The 21331-nt window shown below is 54.8% G+C and overlaps 1 protein-coding gene and 1 long non-coding RNA gene across 2 annotated transcripts; one reads left to right on the top strand and one right to left on the bottom strand.

Moving 5' to 3' along the window:
- Positions 1 to 268: 268 nt before the first annotated feature.
- Positions 269 to 14189, bottom strand: IMP4 (IMP U3 small nucleolar ribonucleoprotein 4). Its single transcript, XM_075581394.1, has 9 exons — positions 14057 to 14189; positions 10837 to 10945; positions 10617 to 10700; positions 7527 to 7636; positions 7310 to 7442; positions 5723 to 5877; positions 5493 to 5587; positions 2692 to 2765; positions 269 to 417 (listed from the first exon to the last, which is right to left on the bottom strand). The coding sequence occupies exons 1-9, from the start codon at positions 14057 to 14059 to the stop codon at positions 305 to 307; spliced, it is 876 nt and encodes a 291-aa protein (XP_075437509.1). The 5' UTR covers positions 14060 to 14189; the 3' UTR covers positions 269 to 304.
- LOC142475626 (uncharacterized) lies at positions 14176 to 21168 on the top strand. Its single transcript, XR_012791053.1, has 4 exons — positions 14176 to 14294; positions 20078 to 20243; positions 20625 to 20728; positions 21003 to 21168. It is a non-coding gene; the product is annotated as an uncharacterized LOC142475626 (long non-coding RNA).
- The last annotated feature ends 163 nt before the right edge of the window (positions 21169 to 21331 follow it).

The following is a 21331-nucleotide window of genomic DNA, read 5'->3' as shown; positions in this document are numbered from 1 at the left end:
GCGCTCCTCCTTACCCCGGGCTGGCGCTCCTCCTTACCCCGGGCTGGCGCTCCTCCTTACCCCGGGCTGTCGCGCTCCTCCTTACCCCGGGCTGTCGCGCTCCTCCTTACCCCGGGCTGTCGCGCTCCTCCTTACCCCGGGCTGGCGCTCCTCCTTACCCCGGGCTGTCAGTGGGATTTCGGATTCCCTTCATTTCCCCATGTTACACACACAGTGCCTGCATTTCCCTCGTGTGATTGAGCTTCAACATGATTCATTCCACATGAAATGATAAAAGAAATCTTTATTCACACAACACACGGCGCTATTCAATGCTTAGGTACTTCCTCTTCTTGGCGGTGTTGGTGTACGGATGCCAGCGCCACTCCACCTCCGCTGTGCTCTCATTCTCCAGTGTGCCCAGTCTGATCATGTACACTGCAAGAGATGAGATGTACCGCTATCAGGCAAACGCTGTGAGGGGCTCCGCCCAGCCCAGAGAACCACGTACACCTCATCTCACAGCGCGGCCCGACCTCGCCCAGAGAACCACTTACACCTCATCTCACAGCGCGGCCCGACCTCGCCCAGCCCAGAGAACCACTTACACCTCATCTCACAGCGCGGCCCGACCTCGCCCAGCCCAGAGAACCACGTACACCTCATCTCACAGCGCGGCCCGACCTCGCCCAGAGAACCACTTACACCTCATCTCACAGCGCGGCCCGACCTCGCCCAGCCCAGAGAACCACGTACACCTCATCTCACAGCGCGGCCCGACCTCGCCCAGAGAACCACGTACACCTCATCTCACAGCGCGGCCCGACCTCGCCCAGCCCAGAGAACCACGTACACCTCATCTCACAGCGCGGCCCGACCTCGCCCAGCCCAGAGAACCACTTACACCTCATCTCACAGCGCGGCCCGACCTCGCCCAGCCCAGAGAACCACTTACACCTCATCTCACAGCGCGGCCCGACCTCGCCCAGCCCAGAGAACCACTTACACCTCATCTCACAGCGCGACCTCGCCCAGAGAACCACTTACACCTCATCTCACAGCGCGACCTCGCCCAGCCCAGAGAACCACGTACACCTCATCTCACAGCGCGACCTCGCCCAGCCCAGAGAACCACTTACACCTCATCTCACAGCGCGGCCCGACCTCGCCCAGCCCAGAGAACCACGTACACCTCATCTCACAGCGCGGCCCGACCTCGCCCAGAGAACCACTTACACCTCATCTCACAGCGCGACCCGACCTCGCCCAGCCCAGAGAACCAATTACACCTCATCTCACAGCGCGGCCCGACCTCGCCCAGAGAACCACTTACACCTCATCTCACAGCGCGGCCCGACCTCGCCCAGCCCAGAGAACCAATTACACCTCATCTCACAGCGCGGCCCGACCTCGCCCAGAGAACCACTTACACCTCATCTCACAGCGCGGCCCGACCTCGCCCAGCCCAGAGAACCAATTACACCTCATCTCACAGCGCGGCCCGACCTCGCCCAGCCCAGAGAACCACGTACACCTCATCTCACAGCCCGACCTCGCCCAGAGAACCACGTACACCTCATCTCACAGCGCGGCCCGACCTCGCCCAGAGAACCACTTACACCTCATCTCACAGCGCGGCCCGACCTCGCCCAGCCCAGAGAACCAATTACACCTCATCTCACAGCGCGGCCCGACCTCGCCCAGAGAACCACTTACACCTCATCTCACAGCGCGGCCCGACCTCGCCCAGCCCAGAGAACCAATTACACCTCATCTCACAGCGCGGCCCGACCTCGCCCAGCCCAGAGAACCAATTACACCTCATCTCACAGCGCGGCCCGACCTCGCCCAGCCCAGAGAACCACGTACACCTCATCTCACAGCGCGACCTCGCCCAGAGAACCACTTACACCTCATCTCACAGCGCGGCCCGACCTCGCCCAGCCCAGAGAACCACGTACACCTCATCTCACAGCGCGGCCCGACCTCGCCCAGAGAACCACGTACACCTCATCTCACAGCGCGGCCCGACCTCGCCCAGCCCAGAGAACCACGTACACCTCATCTCACAGCGCGACCTCGCCCAGCCCAGAGAACCACGTACACCTCATCTCACAGCGCGGCCCGACCTCGCCCAGAGAACTACTTACACCTCATCTCACAGCGCGACCTCGCCCAGCCCAGAGAACCACGTACACCTCATCTCACAGCGCGGCCCGACCTCGCCCAGAGAACCACTTACACCTCATCTCACAGCGCGGCCCGACCTCGCCCAGCCCAGAGAACCACGTACACCTCATCTCACAGCGCGGCCCGACCTCGCCCAGAGAACCACTTACACCTCATCTCACAGCGCGGCCCGACCTCGCCCAGAGAACTACTTACACCTCATCTCACAGCGCGACCTCGCCCAGCCCAGAGAACCACTTACACCTCATCTCACAGCGCGGCCCGACCTCGCCCAGCCCAGAGAACCACTTACACCTCATCTCACAGCGCGGCCCGACCTCGCCCAGCCCAGAGAACCACTTACACCTCATCTCACAGCGCGACCTCGCCCAGAGAACCACTTACACCTCATCTCACAGCGCGACCTCGCCCAGAGAACTACTTACACCTCATCTCACAGCGCGACCTCGCCCAGCCCAGAGAACCACTTACACTTCATCTCACAGCGCGGCCCGACCTCGCCCAGCCCAGAGAACTACTTACACTTCATCTCAAAGCGCGGCCCGACCTCAGATAACTCCGTGTTCCGGTGATCCGTCTTCTTGTATACGTGGTGCCTGGGAGAAAGGAAACGGGTTATGTACTGGTGACCGGTTCCGCTGCTAGTGTCTTATACTGCACCTACCATATGTATACGGCACGTGTCCTACCATCTTTAGGAGCCCATCCTGCACGCGCTTATTTTAGCCGCCAAAATAGCCCCCCTCTGCCCACACCAATCTGTGGCCCGGTGCCCTAACCGGCAGTGGAGCGAGCTCACCTAGCTAGATGCTTCTAACACGGACGTTAGGCCCAACTTCCACAATCACTGCCTGGGTGGGCTGCTCCGGCTTCACAGGACATAGCCCCACTCCTGAAGTGCCTTCAGCTGTGATCACTAAATACCATTGCTACAGGAAGGATTGTTTCCCCTTACAAAACATTTAGCAAATATGACACTTGTTTGCCTGGATAAATATAGGACAAGTATTTCACCCAATTAGAATATAACAAAAAAGGCCAAACTATGACCCTGTGATATGTTTTAACCCAGTGGTGCGCAACCTTGGGGGTCATTGGCAAATGTCTTGGGGTAACTGTAGAGGGAGAAAGGGGGTGGCCCGGGATTAAAGGGGTTATACCCCATTTGGCCATCCCCTGACCTCACCCGGGAGTCAAAGGGTTAACTGGGCTAAGACCCAGAACAGTGATTTAACCCCTGTAATGACGTGCATGTGTATTCCCCTGTTCCATTGTAATGTCTGGTTTAATCAGTGTCTGCATCTCACACACACTAGAATCCATCCGGGAGCACAAGGGTTAATAGTCCTTTAATGATTATAGCTCTTTGTGTAATTTTCCCGCCTTTTCAGGCACCATTTTGCAGGTCCCCATTGGCCACCATTAGGGCTCCATGCATTCTAATGGAGAATCTTGTTGTTTTAGTCCTGTAAAGACCAGCAGGTGGCGTCCGAGAGTCAGAGCGGCGGTTTCCCATTGAAAGTCAATGGGCCCATTGACTACAATGGAGATTCCTCGAGGTAACTTTCGAAGAACAAGTTGGCTGCCGTCCAGACCGCAAACCGGATACATTTTCAATAGGAGAGCTTTGATCACTTACAAGTCAAGGTCAACGTCAAGTGGCGTGGGAATAAACAGTTCTAGGGCCCCTAGGAATAAAATTCTTTTGGCCCCTAGTTCCTCGGCTTCCCCCCACTCGACCACAACCGGGTCCCCAAAAACTGGACCCCCGATAAGGGTCGAACCGAGAAGAACGGATCGCGCCATAGGCTTTGCCGGCGGCGGCAGAAACGGCTCAGAAAAATTACTAAGTGTGAAATGCTGTATTTTGGTACTCCATATCTCCGGTTCCGGAGGGCTCAGCGGATCAAGGTTTGGGGTATCTGCAGTCACTGCTCCGGCATCACTGCAGAACCATCCTTGACCCTCCTGGACCAACCCGACGGAGTATGGACCCCCTTGAAGGTTCGGGACTTTCCCCATAGACTTCAATGGCGGCTATTTACCATTGAAAGTCTATGGCGGAGAAGCCCGTTGTTTTCAATGGGGATTTAGTGAAAAGCTGAGATTTCTTTTTAAGCGGAGATTTTTGTATTAAAATGAAAAATGATTTAATGTGCATTTGTGTATCTCCGGTTCCGTAGGTCGTAGCAAGTCGGTTTTTGGACCATATGGTGTCCCAGTTCCGGCCATGAGAACTGGGAAGTTTGGTTCTGCTAAACCCAAAAGAGCCGGATATTTTAATACGTTTATGTTTAATACTGTGTCCCAAGGTATAGACAAAGACCCAGAGGAGATTCCTTTGCATACCAGGATAGCAGATGGCCCTAGAGGCGACCCAATGTCTAGGACTTAAGTATTGTTCAAAGGGTTTTATCACCCTCCCTGTTTATTTGAGGGCGGAGGAGGCTCAAACCAGAGCAGTTTAAGTGTCCCATTTATCACATTCCAACAAAGGTTTTCCTGCCAGAGATCCAAATGGGTAGACTGGCTGGCATTCCATTTGCACATGTGGGGCCACAGAAATGAGACCCCAGAGTTCTACTGCGCCTGTGCCAGCTAGCAGGGGGGCATGTACTAAAATGTGAAGCAGCAGTGTCTCCGATCAGTCAGCCTGTCTCCCTCCCCCTGTGCCTGTGAAGCAGCAGTGTCTCCGATCAGTCAGCCTGTCTCCCTCCCCCCCGTGCCTGTGAAGCAGCAGTGTCTCCGATCAGTCAGCCTGTCTCCCTCCCCCGTGCCTGTGAAGCAGCAGTGTCTCCGATCAGTCAGCCTGTCTCCCTCCCCCGTGCCTGTGAAGCAGCAGTGTCTCCGATCAGTCAGCCTGTCCCCCTCCTCCTCCCCCCCCATGCCTGTGAAGCAGCAGTGTCTCCGATCAGTCAGCCTGTCCCCCTCCTCCCTCCCCCCGTGCCTGTGAAGCAGCAGTGTCTCCGATCAGTCAGCCTGTCCCCCTCCTCCCTCCCCCCGTGCCTGTGAAGCAGCAGTGTCTCCGATCAGTCAGACTGGATGACGTAGATGCCCATATTCAAGCATCTACAACGTCATCCAGTCTGACTGATCGGAGACACTGCTGCTTCCGCTGGGGAGACACAGGCGGCTGCTGCTGCGGTGCAAGTTAGTTTCGGTCAGAAGATTAATGCTGCAGGGGTCCCTTTCAGAGCAGGAACCTCCAGAGTTAATACTCGGTTTGGGGGTGAGGGGGACCTCATGTAGTGGACATTTCAATTTAGGGGTTGCACACCACTGTTACATTGTAGGTTATAATAGTAATTCAGGAACATACGTACCTGAATGATATGTAGTCATCTTGATTAGCAAAAGTGATCACCCTCTTGCTCTCTTCCTTGGGAACAGGGAATAAATATTTCATGACGTTTGACACCTAGAAGGTAAAATAGCAAAGCTGTTAAAGCTGCTGTGCCCAATAATAACCACACACACACACACGCGCGCACACGCGCACACACACACGCGCACACACACGCACACACGCACGCACTCGCCCAGTGCCTCTTACCCTCTGGCCCAGGCGCGAGGTGAAGTTGTGGAAGACCAGGTGGGGGTATGCCTCCGACATGGTGCCCAGGTCTGGGATGTCGTGTCTCATAACTACATTGCACAGTGTGAAATAGGCAGTGGGTCCGAACGGAAGGTGACACACAATCAGACCGTCTGTAAGGGAAACGGGGAGCCAGCAAATACACGTTACTGTCGTAAAGAGCAGGATCTGTGCTGGTGTACGTCTAGGAAACATTCGCCTCAACTATTATTTACTACTGTACCATATACATTGGGAGTCCGTGGTGGGGGCCATACATGACTAGGAATCTAGTTTGGTAAGAACACAATATGCAGCATCTCGCGAGCCTCGGTGTGTTTGGTAAGAGCACAATATGCAGCATCTCGCGAGCCTCTGGGTGTTTGGTAAGAGCACAATATGCAGCATCTCGCGAGCCTCGGGGTGTTTGGTAAGAGCACAATATGCAGCATCTCGTGAGCCTCGGGGTGTTTGGTAAGAGCACAATATGCAGCATCTCGCGAGCCTCGGTGTGTTTGGTAAGAGCACAATATGCAGCATCTCGTGAGCCTCGGGGTGTTTGGTAAGAACACAATATGCAGCATCTCGCGAGCCTCGGGGTGTTTGGTAAGAGCACAATATGCAGCATCTCGCGAGCCTCGGGGTGTTTGGTAAGAGCACAATATGCAGCATCTCGCGAGCCTCTGGGTGTTTGGTAAGAGCACAATATGCAGCATCTCGCGAGCCTCTGGGTGTTTGGTAAGAGCACAATATGCAGCATCTCGCGATCCTCGGGGTGTTTGGTAAGAGCACAATATGCAGCATCTCGCGAGCCTCGGTGTGTTTGGTAAGAGCACAATATGCAGCATCTCGCGATCCTCGGGGTGTTTGGTAAGAGCACAATATGCAGCATCTCGCGAGCCTCTGGGTGTTTGGTAAGAGCACAATATGCAGCATCTCGCGATCCTCGGGGTGTTTGGTAAGAGCACAATATGCAGCATCTCGCGAGCCTCGGTGTGTTTGGTAAGAGCACAATATGCAGCATCTCGCGATCCTCGGGGTGTTTGGTAAGAGCACAATATGCAGCATCTCGCGAGCCTCGGGGTGTTTGGTAAGAGCACAATATGCAGCATCTCGCGAGCCTCGGTGTGTTTGGTAAGAGCACAATATGCAGCATCTCGCGAGCCTCGTGGTGTTTGGTAAGAGCACAATATGCAGCATCTCGCGAGCCTCGGTGTGTTTGGTAAGAGCACAATATGCAGCATCTCGCGAGCCTCGGTGTGTTTGGTAAGAGCACAATATGCAGCATCTCGCGAGCCTCGGGGTGTTTGGTAAGAGCACAATATGCAGCATCTCGCGAGCCTCGGGGTGTTTGGTAAGAGCACAATATGCAGCATCTCGCGAGCCTCGGTGTGTTTGGTAAGAGCACAATATGCAGCATCTCGCGAGCCTCGGGGTGTTTGGTAAGAGCACAATATGCAGCATCTCGCGATCCTCGGGGTGTTTGGTAAGAGCACAATATGCAGCATCTCGCGAGCCTCGGGGTGTTTGGAAGCTACAGATGAAGTAAAAGCCGTTCTCACTGACCTGGCATTCCTCTGTGCTCGTGTACAATCAGGAGGTCAGTGACCTCATTGGCCTTGCACGCCTGCACCAGCGCTCCCATTTCATGTTTGCCTCTGTTCATACGCTGAGCGTTGGGGAAAACTAGCTTCATTTCCTGAGGGTGGCAGAGGGGCAGCGTTTCAGTCACTTAAAGAACGCACAGTAACAGCCCCCAAAACCAAGAATGAAATGCGCATACCTTGGCAAACATCTTCAGGCGCGAGCTGGGGTCCCTCGATGTTGTAATCATGATTTTGGGGTCTTCCACACCAGCCCACTTGTATTCATCATCCACGTGAGAGGATACACCTGTGGGAGTGTACAGAAATACAACGGACCCTCTTATAATAACAGATATAAAGCTGCAGGATATCTGGACGCATTCACCCTGCTTCCATAGACAAATATAACTTCATGCAGCTCCTTGGAGTTATTACTGTAAGAAATTCCAGCAGGTCCATGAAGAGACGCTTTTACCCTCTTATCCACTTTGTGTCAGGCGCATTGTTTTACTCTACAGCTCCATACTGTTACTGGATCTGTGCCTCCCAGTCAGGCAGTACCTACTGTACCCATTGCCTTCCTGTGAGCTGGAGTCCAGACTGAAGCCAGAGCTCCCCACTAATCCCACAGAGGGAACCCCTGCCAGAGATCTTACTGCCTCACTTCTGCAGGGAGGCCATCGTTCTCTCCAAGCGGCTTCATGTGTATGACATGTGAGTGCCTGAGCTACTCTGCATGGATGCGCGCGCGTGTGTGTGATTGTGCATGGATACCCGCGTGTGTGTGTGTGTGTGATTGTGCATGGATACCCGCGTGTGTGTGTGATTGTGCATGGATACCCGCGTGTGTGTGTGTGATTGTGCATGGATACCCGCGTGTGTGTGTGATTGTGCATGGATACCCGCGTGTGTGTGTGTGATTGTGCATGGATACCCGCGTGTGTGTGTGTGATTGTGCATGGATACCCGCGTGTGTGTGTGTGATTGTGCATGGATACCCGCGTGTGTGATTGTGCATGGATACCCGTGTGTGTGATTGTGCATGGATACCCGCGTGTGTGTGTGTGATTGTGCATGGATACCCGCGTGTGTGTGTGATTGTGCATGGATACCCGCGTGTGTGTGTGATTGTGCATGGATACCCGTGTGTGTGTGTGTGATTGTGCATGGATACCCGCGTGTGTGTGATTGTGCATGGATACCCGCGCGTGTGTGTGATTGTGCATGGATACCCGCGCGTGTGTGTGATTGTGCATGGATACCCGTGTGTGCGTGCGATTGTGCATATAGATACCCGTGTGTGCGTGCGATTGTGCATATAGATACCCGTGTGTGCGTGCGATTGTGCATATAGATACCCGTGTGTGCGTGCGATTGTGCATATAGATACCCGTGTGTGCGTGCGATTGTGCATAGATACCCGTGTGTGTGCGCGATTGTGCATATAGATACCCGTGTGTGCGATTGTGCATATAGATACCCGTGTGTGCGATTGTGCATATAGATACCCGTGTGTGCAATTGTGCATATAGATACCCGTGTGTGTGATTGTGCATGGATACCCGTGTGTGTGTGTGATTGTGCATGGATACCCGTGTGTGTGTGTGATTGTGCATTGATACCCGTGTGTGTGTGAGTGTGCATATAGATACCCGTGTGTGCGATTGTGCATATAGATACCCGTGTGTGTGATTGTGCATGGATACCCGTGTGTGTGTGTGATTGTGCATGGATACCCGTGTGTGTGTGTGATTGTGCATTGATACCCGTGTGTGATTGTGCATGGATACCAGTGTGTGTGATTGTGCATGGATACCCGTGTGTGTGTGTGATTGTGCATGGATACCCGTGTGTGTGTGATTGTGCATATAGATACCCGTGTGTGCGATTGTGCATGGATAACCGTGTGTGCGATTGTGTATGGATACCCGTGTGTGCGATTGTGCATGGAAACCCTGGTGTGATTGCGCATTGATGCCTATATGTATCTGTGTGTGTGTGCGATTGTGCATGGATACCCGTGTGTGTGTGCGATTGTGCATGGATACCAGTGTGTGTGTGTGATTGTGCATGGATACCCGTGTGTGTATGATTGTGCATATAGATACCCGTGTGCGCGATTGTGCATGGATACCAGTGTGTGTGATTGTGCATGGATACCCGTGTGTGTGATTGTGCATGGATACCCGTGTGTGTGTGATTGTGCATATAGATACCCGTGTGTGCGATTGTGCATGGATACCGTGTGTGCGATTGTGCATGGATACCCGTGTGTGCGATTGTGCATGGATACCCGTGTGTGCGATTGTGCATGGATACCCTGGTGTGATTGCGCATTGATGCCTATATGTATCTGTGTGTGTGTGATTGTGCATGGATACCCGTGTGTGCGATTGTGCATGGATACCCGTGTGTGCGATTGTGCATGGATACCCGTGTGTGTGATTGTGCATATAGATACCCGTGTGTGCGATTGTGCATATAGATACCCGTGTGTGATTGCGCATTGATGCCTATATGTATCTGTGTGTGTGCGATTGTGCATGGATACCCGTGTGTGCGATTGTGCATGGATACCCGTGTGTGTGATTGTGCATATAGATACCCGTGTGTGTGATTGTGCATATAGATACCCGTGTGTGTGATTGTGCATATAGATACCCGTGTGTGTGATTGTGCATATAGATACCCGTGTGTGTGATTGTGCATATAGATACCCGTGTGTGCGATTGTGCATATAGATACCCGTGTGCGATTGTGCATTGATGCCTATATGTATCTGTGTGTGTGCGATTGTGCATATAGATACCCGTGTGCGATTGTGCATATAGATACCCGTGTGTGATTGCGCATTGATGCCTATATGTATCTGTGTGTATGTACAGACAAGCTTCTTACTGATAAAGACTGCACCCTGTGGGGTGTCATTCAGTTTAGTGCCCTAGGAAGGCGCTCGCTGGCATGGAAGTTGCATTCTGCATGTAGGAAGGGGACGCGGCGGCGGACGGAAGAGAATGTGCCCGCAGTAGCTGCGCCAAAATGGCCTCCAAGAGTCGTCAATCCTATAAGCTTCAAAAAGGTGCCTGGAAATATTATTTTAATGTTGGAAACTACAACTCAAGGGTCGTACAGTAGAAACAAGACCAGTTCCTGTTATCACATACACTGCATCGAACGCAGAATATTAATTAACAGCCCACGTGAACCTTCCATATACACCCAGCACTACTCTGCTGCTCCCTACCAAGGAAAGAACTGAAATCCAGAGGAAACCCCTGGGCCCTCACCTTCACCGCCCTCATCGTCAAACTCGATGAGCTTCTGCAAGGAGAGGGCTTCCCTTCGGACCTCTGTGGGAATAAGTCTGTTTTCTGTGTGGGGAGAGAAGGCAATGAGATCGCAGAATAAAGCGCACGGCCACAGCCGTCCTACGTGTGTGCCTTATATACGATATAAAACACCCGTATATACTAGCAGCGCTTTGCCACGGAATAAATAACTGCGCACCTTCCAACGCTCGCTTCAGCTTCTGCTTCTTGTCCTCGATGCGGTGTAGTTTGGCCTCCTGAGCCTTCTTGTACAGGTATTCCCGGCGGAGACGAGCCTCCCGACGCAGCTGCGGGGGGGACAGACCCATTACAGACTGAAACCCCCGTGTGCCGGCCGACAAAGCCACGGATTCCCGTTAAACATGCACAGGAGGCTCCGCCATGAATGTGCGCAGCTTATTGTACATAACGCCAGCGATAGGGCTCATGCAGGTCTTTAGGGTACGTGAGGCTACATTGAGGCACTCAATAGGTTAGCTTTCCCCAAACTGATTTATTTCAAAGGGAACTACCAATTATTTGTCTTCAAACAACTGATTAACTTTGCAGGTCTAACCCTAACCCTGACCCTGACCCTAACCCTGACCATAACCCTGACCCTAACCCTGACCCTAACCCTGACCATAACCCTGACCATAACCATAACCCTGACCATAACCCTGACCCTAACCCTGACCATAACCCTGACCATAACCCCAACCATAACCCTGACCATAACCCTAACCCTGACCAAAACCCTAACCCTGACCATAACCCTGACCCTGTACAGTTTAAATACAGCTTCTATTAAAAGCTAAATCTATTGGAATAGACCAGCAGACCCAACACGTGGCACATACAGCCACTTACACTGTCACTGTGGGATAGACCAGCAGACCCAACACGTGGCACATACAGCCACTTACACTGTCACTGTGGGATAGACCAGCAGACCCAACACGTGGCACATACAGCCACTTACACTGTCACTGTGGGATAGACCAGCAGACCCAACACGTGGCACATACAGCCACTTACACTGTCACTGTGGGATAGACCAGCAGACCCAACACGTGGCACATACAGCCACTTACACTGTCACTGTGGGATAGACCAGCAGAACCAACACGTGGCACATACAGCCAGTTACACTGTCACTGTGAGCCGGACCAGCAGACCCCCCCAACACGTGGCACATACAGCCAGTTACACTGTCACTGTGGGACAGACCAGCAGACCCCCCAACACGTGGCACATACAGCCACTTACACTGTGATTGTTACAGTGTGGGATAGACCAGCAGACACCCCAACATGTGGCACATACACCCACTTACACTGTGATTGTTACAGTGTGGGATAGACCAGCAGACACCCCAACACGTGGCACATACAGCCACTTACACTGTCACTGTGGGATAGACCAGCAGACCCCCAACACGTGGCACATACAGCCACTTACACGGTCAGTGTGGGATAGACCAGCAGACCCCCAACACGTGGCACATACAGCCACTTACACGGTCACTGTGGGATAGACCAGCAGAAAAACACGTGACGTGTCTGTATATTTATATACACACATGAGAAGTGGTATTAACCCCTCCTAACCCGCTGAGCATTCGCAGGCAGGAGATGGGGCAGCTGCAGGGCCTGGCCTCTGTATATGGGGCCGGTATGGCCCGGGCCTGGCCTCTGTATATGGGGCCGGTATGGCCCGGGCCTGGCCTCTGTATATGGGGCCGGTATGGCCCGGGCCTGGCCTCTGTATATGGGGCCGGTATGGCCCGGGCCTGGCCTCTGTATATGGGGCCGGTATGGCCCGGGCCTGGCCTCTGTATATGGGGCCGGTATGGCCCGGGCCTGGCCTCTGTATATGGGGCCGGTATGGCCCGGGCCTGGCCTCTGTATATGGGGCCGGTATGGCCCGGGCCTGGCCTCTGTATATGGGGCCGGTATGGCCCGGGCCTGGCCTCTGTATATGGGGCCGGTATGGCCCGGGCCTGGCCTCTGTATATGGGGCCGGTATGGCCCGGGCCTGGCCTCTGTATATGGGGCCGGTATGACCCGGGCCTGGCCTCTGTATATGGGGCCGGTATGGCCCGGGCCTGGCCTCTGTATATGGGGCCGGTATGGCCCGGGCCTGGCCTCTGTATATGGGGCCGGTATGGCCCGGGCCTGGCCTCTGTATATGGGGCCGGTATGGCCCGGGCCTGGCCTCTGTATATGGGGCCGGTATGGCCCGGGCCTGGCCTCTGTATATGGGGCCGGTATGGCCCGGGCCTGGCCTCTGTATATGGGGCCGGTATGGCCCGGGCCTGGCCTCTGTATATGGGGCCGGTATGGCCCGGGCCTGGCCTCTGTATATGGGGCCGGTATGGCCCGGGCCTGGCCTCTGTATATGGGGCCGGTATGGCCCGGGCCTGGCCTCTGTATATGGGGCCGGTATGGCCCGGGCCTGGCCTCTGTATATGGGGCCGGTATGGCCCGGGCCTGGCCTCTGTATATGGGGCCGGTATGGCCCGGGCCTGGCCTCTGTATATGGGGCCGGTATGGCCCGGGCCTGGCCTCTGTATATGGGGCCGGGGGGCAGGGTCTGATCCGGGTATAAGGAGCCGGTATGACCCGGGTATATGGAGCCGGGGGGCAGGGTCTGACCCGAGTATATGGAGCCGGGGACCCGGGTATATGGAGCCGGGGACCCGGGTATATGGAGCCGGGTATATGGAGCCGGTATGACCCGGGTATATGGAGCCGGGGACCCGGGTATATGGAGCCGGGTATATGGAGCCGGTATGACCCGGGTATATGGAGCCGGGGACCCGGGTATATGGAGCCGGTATGACCCGGGTATATGGAGCCGGTATGACCCGGGTATATGGAGCCGGTATGACCCGGGTATATGGAGCCGGGGACCCGGGTATATGGAGCCGGGGACCCGGGTATATGGAGCCGGGGAGCCGGGGACCCGGGTATATGGAGCCGGGGAGCCGGGGACCCGGGTATATGGAGCCGGGGACCCGGGTATATGGAGCCGGGGGGCAGGGTCTGACCCGGGTATAAGGAGCCGGGGAGCAGGGTCTGACCCGGGTATACGGAGCCGGGGTGTGCCCGGGTATACGGAGCCGGGGTGTGCCCGGGTATACGGAGCCGGGGTGTGCCCGGGTATACGGAACCGGTATGACCCGGGTATACGGAGCCGGGGTGTGCCCGGGTATACGGAGCCGGGGTGTGCCCGGGTATACGGAGCCGGGGTGTGCCCGGGTATACGGAGCCGGGGTGTGCCCGGGTATACGGAGCCGGGGTGTGCCCGGGTATACGGAACCGGTATGACCCGGGTATACGGAGCCGGGGTGGACCCGGGTATACGGAGCCGGGGTGTGCCCGGGTATACGGAGCCGGGGGCCGGTACAAACTCACCATGCTGCTGCAGCTTCCTCGCCTCCTCACGCGGAAATCTCTAACCTCACGCTAACGCTGATTGGCTGGAGCGGCTTGACCAATCGCCGCCTTGCCCGTAGCAGAGATGGCGGCCGAGGCGTAAAGCCACGCCCACACCGGAAACGACCGGAAGATTGAAACGCAACTGTAAGTGGGCGGAGCTTCCGTGTGGGGAAGGTCACGTGGTTCGTGTCTACTGGTTTGAAGAGCTGCTCTGGTATGGAGCGAATGGGTTAAAGTGTGTGTGTGTGTGTGTCTGTGTGTGTGTGTGTGTGTGTCTGTGTCTGTGTCTGTGTCTGTGACTGTGTGTGTGTGTGTGTGTGTGTGTGTGTGTGTGTGTGTGTGACTGTGTGTGTGTGTGTCTGTGTGTGTGTCTGTGTGTGTGTCTGTGTGTGTGTGTGTGTGTGTGTGTGTGTGTGTGTGTGTCTGTGTGTGTGACTGTGTGTCTGTGTGTGTGTCTGTGTGTGTGACTGTGTGTCTGTGTGACTGTGTGTGTGTGTGACTGTGACTGTGTGTGTGTGTGTGTGATCACTGAGGAGGTAGTGGATGCATAGAACTTACTCAGCAGAGGTGGGTGCAAGTACAGAGAGTCAGTGCTGTGCCTGAGAAAGCAAAGCTTATATAAAGTATGTTCTCGTTGTGGCTGTGCCACCTCCTACACTCACTCTCTGTGCCACCTCCTACACTCACTCTCTCTCTCTGTGCCACCTCCTACACTCACTCTCTCTCTGTGCCACCTCCTACACTCACTCTCTGTGCCACCTCCTACACTCTCTCTCTGTGCCACCTCCTACACTCACTCTCTGTGCCACCTCCTACACTCACTCTCTGTGCCACCTCCTACACTCACTCTCTCTGTGCCACCTCCTACACTCACTCTCTGTGCCACCTCCTACACTCACTCTCTGTGCCACCTCCTACACTCACTCTCTCTCTCTCTGTGCCACCTCCTACACTCACTCTCTGTGCCACCTCCTACACTCACTCACTCTCTGTGCCACCTCCTACACTCACTCTCTGTGCCACCTCCTACACTCTCTCTCTGTGCCACCTCCTACACTCACTCTCTGTGCCACCTCCTACACTCACTCTCTCTGTGCCACCTCCTACACTCACTCTCTGTGCCACCTCCTACACTCACTCTCTCTGTGCCACCTCCTACACTCACTCTCTGTGCCACCTCCTACACTCACTCTCTGTGCCACCTCCTACACTCACTCTCTCTCTCTCTGTGCCACCTCCTACACTCACTCTCTGTGCCACCTCCTACACTCACTCTCTGTGCCACCTCCTACACTCACTCTCTGTGCCACCTCCTACACTCACTCTCTGTGCCACCTCCTACACTCTCTCTCTCTGTGCCACCTCCTACACTCACTCTCTCTGTGCCACCTCCTACACTCACTCTCTGTGCCACCTCCTACACTCACTCTCTGTGCCACCTCCTACACTCAATCTCTCTCTGTGCCACCTCCTACACTCACTCACTCTCTGTGCCACCTCCTACACTCACTCTCTGTGCCACCTCCTACACTCTCTCTCTCTGTGCCACCTCCTACACTCTCTCTCTGTGCCACCTCCTACACTCACTCTCTGTGCCACCTCCTACACTCACTCTGTGTGCCACCTCCTACACTCACTCTCTCTGTGCCACCTCCTACACTCACTCTCTCTGTGCCACCTACACTCACTCTCTGTGCCACCTCCTACACTCACTCTCTGTGCCACCTCCTACACTCAATCTCTCTCTGTGCCACCTCCTACACTCACTCTCTGTGCCACCTCCTACACTCACTCTCTGTGCCACCTCCTACACTCTCTCTCTGTGCCACCTCCTACACTCACTCTCTCTCTGTGCCACCTCCTACACTCACTCTCTGTGCCACCTCCTACACTCACTCTCTGTGCCACCTCCTACACTCACTCTCTCTCTGTGCCACCTCCTACACTCACTCTCTGTGCCACCTCCTACACTCACTCTCTGTGCCACCTCCTACACTCACTCTCTGTGCCACCTCCTACACTCTCTCTCTGTGCCACCTCCTACACTCACTCTCTGTGCCACCTCCTACACTCAATCTCTCTCTGTGCCACCTCCTACACTCACTCTCTGTGCCACCTCCTACACTCTCTCTCTGTGCCACCTCCTACACTCACTCTCTGTGCCACCTCCTACACTCACTCTCTGTGCCACCTCCTACACTCACTCTCTGTGCCACCTCCTACACTCTCTCTCACTCTCTGTGCCACCTCCTACACTCACTCTCTCTGTGCCACCTCCTACACACACTCTCTGTGCCACCTCCTACACTCAATCTCTCTCTGTGCCACCTCCTACACTCACTCTCACTCTCTGTGCCACCTCCTACACTCACTCTCTCTGTGCCACCTCCTACACACACTCTCTGTGCCACCTCCTACACTCAATCTCTCTCTGTGCCACCTCCTACACTCACTCTCTCTGTGCCACCTCCTACACTCACTCTCTCTCTCTCTGTGCCACCTCCTACACTCACTCTCTGTGCCACCTCCTACACTCACTCTCTGTGCCACCTCCTACACTCTCTCTCTGTGCCACCTCCTACACTCACTCTCTCTGTGCCACCTCCTACACTCACTCTCTCTGTGCCACCTCCTACACTCACTCTCTCTGTGCCACCTCCTACACTCACTCTCTCTCTCTCTGTGCCACCTCCTACACTCACTCTCTGTGCCACCTCCTACACTCACTCTCTGTGCCACCTCCTACACTCTCTCTCTCTGTGCCACCTCCTACACTCTCTCTCTCTGTGCCACCTCCTACACTCACTCTCTCTGTGCCACCTCCTACACTCACTCTCTGTGTGCCACCTCCTACACTCACTCTCTGTGCCACCTCCTACACTCACTCTCTCTGTGCCACCTCCTACACTCACTCTCTCTGTGCCACCTCCTACACTCACTCTCTGTGCCACCTCCTACACTCACTCTCTGTGCCACCTCCTACACTCACTCTCTGTGCCACCTCCTACACTCACTCTCTGTGCCACCTCCTACACTCACTCTCTCTGTGCCACCTCCTACACTCACTCTCTGTGCCACCTCCTACACTCACTCTCTGTGCCACCTCCTACACTCAATCTCTCTCTGTGCCACCTCCTACACTCACTCACTCTCTGTGCCACCTCCTACACTCACTCTCTGTGCCACCTCCTACACTCACTCTCTGTGCCACCTCCTACACTCTCTCTCTCTGTGCCACCTCCTACACTCTCTCTCTGTGCCACCTCCTACACTCACTCTCTGTGCCACCTCCTACACTCACTCTCTCTGTGCCACCTCCTACACTCACTCTCTCTGTGCCACCTACACTCACTCTCTGTGCCACCTCCTACACTCACTCTCTCTGTGCCACCTCCTACACTCACTCTCTGTGCCACCTCCTACACTCACTCTCTGTCTCTGTGCCACCTCCTACACTCACTCTCTGTGCCACCTCCTACACTCAATCTCTCTCTGTGCCACCTCCTACACTCACTCTCTGTGCCACCTCCTACACTCACTCTCTGTGCCACCTCCTACACTCTCTCTCTGTGCCACCTCCTACACTCACTCTCTCTCTGTGCCACCTCCTACACTCACTCACTCTCTGTGCCACCTCCTACACTCACTCTCTGTGCCACCTCCTACACTCACTCTCTCTCTGTGCCACCTCCTACACTCACTCTCTCTCTGTGCCACCTCCTACACTCACTCTCTCTCTGTGCCACCTCCTACACTCACTCTCTCTCTGTGCCACCTCCTACACTCACTCTCTCTCTGTGCCACCTCCTACACTCACTCTCTGTGCCACCTCCTACACTCACTCTGTGTGCCACCTCCTACACTCACTCTCTCTCTCTGTGCCACCTCCTACACTCACTCACTCTCTGTGCCACCTCCTACACTCACTCTCTGTGCCACCTCCTACACTCACTCACTCTCTGTGCCACCTCCTACACTCACTCTCTGTGCCACCTCCTACACTCACTCTCTGTGCCACCTCCTACACTCACTCACTCTCTGTGCCACCTCCTACACTCACTCTCTGTGCCACCTCCTACACTCACTCTCTCTGTGCCACCTCCTACACTCACTCTCTGTGCCACCTCCTACACTCACTCTCTGTGCCACCTCCTACACTCACTCTCTGTGCCACCTCCTACACTCACTCTCTGTGCCACCTCCTGACACTCTCTCTCTGTGCCACCTCCTACACTCAATCTCTCTCTGTGCCACCTCCTACACTCACTCTCTCTCTGTGCCACCTCCTACACTCACTCTCTCTCTCTGTGCCACCTCCTACACTCACTCTCTCTCTGTGCCACCTCCTACACTCACTCTCTGTGCCACCTCCTACACTCACTCACTCTCTGTGCCACCTCCTACACTCACTCTCTGTGCCACCTCCTACACTCACTCTCTGTGCCACCTCCTACACTCTCTCTCTCTGTGCCACCTCCTACACTCACTCTCTGTGCCACCTCCTACACTCACTCTCTGTGCCACCTCCTACACTCACTCTCTGTGCCACCTCCTACACTCACTCTCTGTGCCACCTCCTACACTCACTCTCTGTGCCACCTCCTACACTCTCTCTCTCTGTGCCACCTCCTACACTCACTCTCTGTGCCACCTCCTACACTCACTCTCTGTCTCTGTGCCACCTCCTACACTCACTCTCTGTGCCACCTCCTACACTCACTCTCTCTGTGCCACCTCCTACACTCACTCTCTGTGCCACCTCCTACACTCACTCTCTCTGTGCCACCTCCTACACTCACTCTCTGTGCCACCTCCTACACTCACTCTCTCTGTGCCACCTCTTACACTCACTCTCTGTGCCACCTCCTACACTCTCTCTCTCTGTGCCACCTCCTACACTCACTCTCTCTGTGACACATCCTACACTCACTCTCTCTGTGCCACCTCCTACACTCACTCTCTCTGTGCCACCTCCTACACTCACTCTCTGTGCCACCTCCTACACTCACTCTCTGTGCCACCTCCTACACTCACTCACTCTCTGTGCCACCTCCTACACTCACTCTCTCTGTGCCACCTCCTACACTCACTCTCTCTGTGCCACCTCCTACACTCACTCTCTCTGTGCCACCTACACTCACTCTCTGTGCCACCTCCTACACTCAATCTCTCTCTGTGCCACCTCCTACACTCACTCACTCTCTGTGCCACCTCCTACACTCACTCTCTGTGCCACCTCCTACACTCAATCTCTCTCTGTGCCACCTCCTACACTCACTCTCTGTGCCACCTCCTACACTCACTCACTCTCTGTGCCACCTCCTACACTCACTCTCTCTCTGTGCCACCTCCTACACTCACTCTCTCTCTGTGCCACCTCCTACACTCACTCTCTCTGTGCCACCTCCTACACTCACTCTCTCTCTGTGCCACCTCCTACACTCACTCACTCTCTGTGCCACCTCCTACACTCACTCTCTCTCTGTGCCACCTCCTACACTCACTCTCTCTCTGTGCCACCTCCTACACTCACTCACTCTCTGTGCCACCTCCTACACTCACTCTCTGTGCCACCTCCTACACTCAATCTCTCTCTGTGCCACCTCCTACACTCACTCACTCTCTGTGCCACCTCCTACACTCACTCACTCTCTGTGCCACCTCCTACACTCACTCTCTCTCTGTGCCACCTCCTACACTCAATCTCTCTCTGTGCCACCTCCTACACTCACTCTCTCTGTGCCACCTCCTACACTCACTCTCTGTGCCACCTCCTACACTCACTCTCTGTGCCACCTCCTACACTCACTCTCTGTGCCACCTCCTACACTCACTCTCTCTGTGCCACCTCCTACACTCTCTCTCTGTGCCACCTCCTACACTCACTCTCTGTGCCACCTCCTACACTCACTCTCTCTGTGCCACCTCCTACACTCACTCTCTCTCTGTGCCACCTCCTACACTCACTCTCTCTCTCTCTGTGTGTGCCCATGGAAGCCGGGCTCTCTGGCGTGTGGCCCCTGGCTGCAGGATGGCGCTGGCCCCAGCAGAGGAGAAGCTCGCCCAGGCGTGCGAGAGTCTGGATCACCTGGCGCTGCAGCTTATGACTGACCTAGAAACCCTACAGGAGAAGAGAGAGGCCCTCAACGGGCTCATCGAGAAGGTCAGACTGCCGGACACATGCTGGGGATCAGGGACCCCAAACCTGCCCCCCACCCCCCACCCTGCAGTCATTAAATACATCTCCCCCTTCATGAAATCCCACACAGTATGTTCCTGCGCGCCGAATCCTAAACTTCATTCGCCACGAGTCACACGTAATGGCAATGCCTATAATATTATAATAATAATAATAATAATAATACAATGACAAATAAGAGAACTCATACAATTTCATATAAGGTATTTGTCATTACAACAATCACCCACAAACTGTTCAACATAATTGCTATGCTGTTGGAGCTAGTAAACGTGTGTGTGTGTATGTATGTGTGTATGTGTGTGTGTGTGTGTATATATATATATATATATATTCTTTCTGCAGGGCTGGCTCTCCCTCTCCCAGTCGCGATACTCCATGGGGAATAAGTGCGTGTCCTCTCTGCAGTATGGACAGGACATGGTGCCGTCAGCGTTGGTCCATGATAGGTGAGTCGTGTGCGTGTGCCTCACATGTCTTCTACCGGCACACACAGGAGTTCTTGTTCCTTAAGTATGTTCACCACCTGCCATCCTCTGAAATGTTTTATATGTTGTAAGCACAGAGAAGTCGCAGAGCCCGCGGTGCATGAAGATCCAGATTAGGCTGTCACCTCTTTAAGTCACTGGATTGCTGACCTGGGTTATTGGTATAATTGACTTGTTGCCTGTCTCTCCCCCCCCCCCCCCCCCCCCCCACCCCCTGTACCCCCACGTGGGACAGTGCTGCTCAGAACGGGGGCACACAGTTTCATATCGAGCGCAGAGAAAGTGAGAAGAGAGAGGAGCCCCCCGAAGTGGAAGAGATCAGAGCTGCAGAGCAAGGTGTGTGTGACGTCTGCTGTGTGTGTGTGACGTCTGCTGTGTGTGTGTGACGTCTGCTGTGTGTGTGTGACGTCTGCTGTGTGTGTGTGAGTCTGCTGTGTGTGTGTGACGTCTGCTGTGTGTGTGTGACGTCTGCTGTGTGTGTGTGACGTCTGCTGTGGTGTCTTTACACGTGTTTAGTTATTAGTGTTGTAGTCCAGGGGAGGGGAGCGCAGATATATGAGTACA

Source organism: Ascaphus truei, unplaced genomic scaffold, assembly GCF_040206685.1.
Source record: "Ascaphus truei isolate aAscTru1 unplaced genomic scaffold, aAscTru1.hap1 HAP1_SCAFFOLD_1295, whole genome shotgun sequence".
Lineage (NCBI taxonomy): Eukaryota > Metazoa > Chordata > Amphibia > Anura > Ascaphidae > Ascaphus > Ascaphus truei.
This window is presented reverse-complemented; position numbering and strand designations above follow the sequence as displayed.

Excerpts from the sequence above, each read along its gene's own strand:
- IMP4 (XM_075581394.1), bottom strand. Across the intron at positions 7,637-10,616 it reads TGACGATGAGGGCGGTGAAG|GTGTATCCTCTCACGTGGAT; the intron begins GTGAGGGCCCAG and ends ACACTCCCACAG. Across the intron at positions 418-2,691 it reads GCCGCGCTTTGAGATGAAGT|TGTACATGATCAGACTGGGC; the intron begins GTAAGTAGTTCT and ends CATCTCTTGCAG.